Genomic DNA, 6124 nt, shown 5'->3' on the forward strand with positions numbered 1-6124 from the left:
TTACGAATCATTTAAAATACGAACTGACAGAGGATAAAAACTATTTTTGAAGCGATTTGTTTTGGTTTTGATTGATCTATATCGAGTACCAGAGGGCAGCAGTTCGAACAATGTGTGGGCTGGATGGTTTATGTCCTTAATTACAGATTTTGTTTTCCTGGTGACGCGTGAATTAAAAAGTGACTCAAGAGATGGAAGTCCTATACCAATAATACGTGATGCCGTTCTCACAATTCTATTTAACTTAGCACGATCCTTATGAGTAGTGTTTCCATACCAGACTGTGATTGAGAATGTCAGAACACTCTCAACCACAGCCCGGTAGAATTTCTTTAAAATAGCTTGACTGACACCAAAGCTCTTTAAACGGCGTAGAAAGAAAAGGCGTTGTTGGGCCTTTTTTACAATGTGATCAACATTTTTCTCCCACTTTAAATCCTCTGAGATAAGTGACCCGAGAAATTTAAACGTATCTACGATTTCTACCTCTTTTCCATGAATATTCAGGGGTGTGTGATACATTCTCTTTTTCCTAAAATCTACGATAATTTCTTTTGTCTTATCAACATTCAACTCAAGGTTATTATCGGCACACCAACCAACAATTCTGTCCACCTGGTCTCGGTATGCTGTCTCGTTGTCATATTGAATAAGACCCACAATTGATGTGTCGTCAGCGAATTTAAAAATCAAAGAATCGCTAGCAGATGAGGCACAATCATGGGTAACGAGAGAATACAGCATGGGAGAAAGAACGCAGCCCTGGGGAGCACCTGTATTTAAAATGATTGGTTCCGAAAAGAAAGAACCCGTCTTAACCACCTGGGGTCTATTTGATAGAAAGTCAAAAATCCAATTGCATAGAGAACTATTGAGACCAAGAGACAGTAGTTTGTTGTGAAGATTTGCTGGAATTATGGTATTGAAAGCCGAGCTATAGTCAATAAAAAGTATTCTGACATAAGAATTTACCTTTTCAAGGTGGTTGATCGCATAATGAAGGGCCAAAGACACAGCATCTTCGACCGAACGATTTGGATGGTAAGCAAATTGATATGGGTCGAATGAAGGAGGGAGACTAGATTTAATAACTTTCAGTACTAAACGTTCAAATACTTTCATTACAACTGAGGTTAGAGCAATGGGTCTGTAATCATTGAGTTGGGAGATAGTGGCTTTCTTAGGGACAGGTATGATTATTGACTTTTTAAATATACTAGGAACCTTACTAGTACTTAGAGACCTATTAAAAATGTCAGCGAAGATACATGAAAGTTGACTCGAGCAAGCCCGTAATAGACGAGGTGACACCTCATCTGGGCCAGCTGCTTTACGTACGTTCAACTTCGCAAAAATGTGCCTTACATCATCGTCCGATACCGAAAAGGCCCCAGAACCAGACATGTCAATATTAGGATAAACAGTTTGCTTGTCGAAGCGGCTAAAGAAAATGTTTAGTTCGTTTGCAAGTTTTTGATCGTTCAAAGTATCCGACTTGGATTTAGACTTGTAGTTCAGTATTCGTTGAAGACCTTGCCACAAATCTCTTGTGTTGCTTGTTGTTAGATTGACTTCAAGTTTATCCTTGTACGCCCGTTTGGCTTGTTTTATTGCATTCCGCAGGTCATATTTGGCCTTTTTGTATTGTTGATCGTCTTTCGACTGATATGCCACCTGTTTAGCTATGATTTTTTGTCTAATGTTCTTGTCAAACCAGGGCTTGTCGTTTGGAAATTTGGTCATCGCTTTTACTGGAATACAAATATTTTCACAGAATTTAATGTAATGAATGACAGTTTCTGTATATTCGTCGAGATCAGCTGCGTTTTCTTTGAATACGCCCCAGTCAGTCGCATCAAAACATGCACGGAGACATTCAATGGCATCATCCGTCCACTGGGGTATAGATCTTTTCACAGGCTTGCAACGTTTAAGTTCCTGTCTGTAAGCTGGTACAAGGAAAATCGTAGAATGGTCTGAATTGCCGAGAGGTGCACGGGGAATAGAGCGATAGGCATTTTTGATAGTTGTATAGCAGTGGTCCAGTGTGTTACTACCACGAGTTGTGCATGTAACCTGTTGGTAATACTTCGGCATGTCTTTCCTCAGATTGGCCCTGTTAAAATCTCCAGTAATAATGGAGAAAGATCCAGGATTCAGATTTTCACTTCGTGTTATTATATCTGACAGTTGATTGATAGCTGAGACAGTATTAGCCCGTGGGGGTATATAGACAGCAGTGAGTATAATAGAGGAAAATTCCCGAGGTAAATAGAGTGGCCTGCATTTGATGGTAAGTGATTCTAGTTCGGGAGAGCAAGATTGTTGGAGTATTTTAACATCGGTATACCATGCGTTATTAATCATGAAGCACACACCGCCGCCTTTCACCTTATTTGAACGCTGGAATGACCGATCGCATCTGAATATTGTAAACCCAGGTGGTTGGACAGCTGAGTCAGGAATTGATTCATTCAGCCATGTTTCCGTAAAACAGAAAACACTACAATCTCTAAAATCTCTTTTTGCGTCCAAGCAACAGTTCAATTCGTCAATTTTGTTGGAAAGGGACCGAACATTTGCCAAAATAATGCTCGGTAGCGGAGGGCGTTGGGAACGTCGACGCAATCTCACTAACGCACCACCACGTTTTCCACGTTTTCGCCCGCGTTGCGTGTAATTGTTGGCTTTCCTACATCCACCATTAGAGACTTCAGGAATATGTTCTAAAATGTCTAAAATAGGATAACCATCCTTCTGGCACTCACCAACATTTGTCCTGATGTGAAGTAACTCTTCACGGTCGTACTTGTGCAATGCTGACATGCAACACACAAATAAAAGTGAGAGTAAATACAAAATAACTGGAGCTCGCATAACCGTGTCGCCATTGACCGGCGCCATTGTACAAGGTATGATGAGATAATAGCACAAGGACGAGGCACACGTTTTATCAATTATTAGAAATGATACCAGTAAATTGATTCATCAAAGACGTAGATAGTAAATCAAGTTTCACCAAATATCCAGTCTGTAGTGCGTTTGTAAATGTTTTGGCCATGGATATTTGGGAAACGTCTGGATGTTTAAAATCAAAGTTCCACAAATTAAAAAAAAAAATAGATTCTGATAAAATCATTTTTATGTCTCCTTGCCAACCTCAGATTTGTATATCCACTTTAAGAAATTAAACGTATCTCGTTTATGAGATTTTCCCAACGCGCACGCGCGCACAAACAACACACACACACACACACACACACACACACACACACACACACACACACACGCACGCACGCACACGCACACACGTGTGTTTTCGTAATCTCACATTTTATTTCGTTTGGCTAAGCACACACTGGGTCAATATAAGGTAAGAGTGAAGCTGTTGAACACATGCTGGCTATGGAGTATTGTGGAGAATATGAAACCGTCATAGAGTGTACAGCAACTGCATGCCTCGGTATCGCTTTCTAAGTGGTCCATACTTGGTTTACACACCTCTTTCAAGCAGACCATCTAGTAGAGGAGATTTCCTTGTTAAGTCGATCTTTCTTTAAGTGGTGAAAGTGAATAAATCTGTACCAAGCTACTTTGCAGTCCATTCAATATGTGTTTAATAGTTAGTTGAGGTGTACCTTACCTTGATTGCTGTTTTGTATACATGACGTATGGTGCCTGTCCATAAATACGACGGCGACCGTTCCTTTGGCATCACATTACATAATGATCGGCAGAGGCCGTTCCTTTGGCATCACATTACATAATGATCGGCGGAGGTCGTTCCTTTGGCATCACATTACATAATGATGAGACTGAATGTATCGTGCAATGTGTTCGTAACTTTAAAATTAATAAAATTTCGAGCAAAAAATCTGCAGTTGAGATAAGATGTCCATGTGCATATACGAGACAACGGAATCACATGGATATATTGTGAACATGATTTTGCTACTATACACAAATTCTTAAGAGGAAAGAAAAAAATTGTACCCACCATTGCACCAATTTATGGGCGGATCAAAACGAGAGAATTTTGGCCATTTGCGAAAGTTAATGTGTTGATTATCACCTAATGGAGTAAATCTTAAAATACCCTTTGTCTCCCAATTATCGCTAGACTATGAGTGAAAAGAACTCTGCTGCCAGGATGAAGACTTATAGTTCTTTTTAGAAAAGACATGTTTCAGCTGAAAAATGTGATCTAATTTAACAAAACTCTAACTTTATCGTCTGACTCTACAAACAACCAAGAGTCGTTACACTTTGGAACAAAGAAAACGCGCCAATCTCAGTAAGATTTGTATCGCCATAGATGATATTCTCAGACAACTAAACTCATTTGTTGTCTAAGATGATATGTAGCAATGTAGCAATGCTAGTATGATTATTATCGAGCCAGTTATTCTGTTTCTGGTTAATTGACCTCTGTGATTTATTGTATATGACAAACTCACATTTGCAGACAGGCCGCCCGTGCCCGGGCAGACTGGACTTACTATATTGTATCATGAAAGGGGGTTTACCCCCCCCCCCCCACCCCCGATTTATTTTTTAACTTCTACTACTTGCAAGCAACCAGACCCCGACGTATTTCACTACTAATAGTACCAACTAAATCAGAAATATTGATTATTTTCTCAACCCCCCCCCCACACACACACACCTCATACACACACACACACACACACACACACACACATGTGATGGGGTTACATGATACGAAGTAGTAGTGTCAGTCGATATCGATGTAAATCTAAAAAAAAAGAGGAAGTGAAATTTCCTTAGGTACAATTGAAGTTGACATCAAAGGCCAAGGAATGAACACAACGCAGTGGTTGCATCGTTCGGTGACGGCTGTTGAACGTCGTTAGGGTAGTGTCCTTACAACCATCATGCACGTCTACTGCACTCTGCTTATGGTATCAGTTTACTTGTAAGCCGATCGTTGCCAACCCCAAACAACGTCCGTGTGTTTACAAAGAGAATACGGTATTTACCTCGTAACAAAAGAATTTGAAATGTCAACCTGTTTTGCCGGAGACTGAACGAGATTGTGCGTTGGCAAATTTCAAGGTCGATAGTAGCCGAGTGGGTCAATTGCAGGTGTTCGTGGCAGTTCACTTCGTCTATAATTTCACAATTATACGTGATAAAACAGTAATAGACTCTGCACCAGAGACTGAGTGGGCTGCAAAAATCCAAATGACGATGTCAGATGCAAAACAATGACTCTGGAAAGTAAGCTGTATGAAACAGAAGTTGTAAACTGAACTGAACTGAACTTGTGAATATGATCAACTGAATATATACCAACTGAAATAAAACACGGTTTTAAACACAAACACACACACACACACACACGCACGTACATACATACATACATACATACATACATACATACATACATACATACATACATACATACACACACACATATATATACATACACACACACATACATACATACATACATACATACATACATACATACATACATACATACATACATACAGAGATGTGTCCCTTTAAAAAAAACAATGGGAGGGTAATCGTTTGCTAACATGATGAACTTTTTTCTGTGAGACCAGCAACAATTATAATCCGTACGATCTACTGCTGCACTGCTACGTGACACATTTTAAAGTATTCAACACAAAGTATTATAACCTAGCCAGTACCAGTACTTGTGTTAATCTGAACAACAGACTATATGCCAGAATATCGCTTAGTGTGTGATAATTAGTCTACAACAAAACTGGGTAGAGATAAGACCATTGCTAAAATAGCTAACAATATGGCCATAAGCCTAACACTTTTGGCCAATAGATAATCATTGTCTAGTATCTTCCCGCGTAACTCGAGTTACGATACGTCGAACGATTAATTGAATAAAGAAAAAGTATTGTCTGTCTGTCTGTCTGTCTGTCTGTCTGTCTGTCTGTCTGCCTGCCTGCCTGCCTGCCTGCCTGCCTGCCTGCCTGCCTGCCTGCCTGCATGCCTGCATGCATGCATGCATGCATGCATGTATGTATGTATGTATGTATGTATGTATGTATGTATGTATGTATGTATGTATGTATGTATGTATGTATGTATGTATGTACACAAACACGTGTGTGTG

At 39.8% G+C, this 6124-nt stretch overlaps 1 protein-coding gene across 1 annotated transcript; it reads right to left on the minus strand.

Moving 5' to 3' along the window:
* On the minus strand, positions 1–2904 carry LOC144444944 (uncharacterized). The gene has a single exon (XM_078134496.1). The coding sequence runs from the start codon at positions 2902–2904 to the stop codon at positions 1–3; it is 2904 nt and encodes a 967-aa protein (XP_077990622.1).
* Positions 2905–6124: the final 3220 nt, after the last annotated feature.

Source organism: Glandiceps talaboti, chromosome 13 (assembly GCF_964340395.1).
Source record: "Glandiceps talaboti chromosome 13, keGlaTala1.1, whole genome shotgun sequence".
Lineage (NCBI taxonomy): Eukaryota > Metazoa > Hemichordata > Enteropneusta > Spengelidae > Glandiceps > Glandiceps talaboti.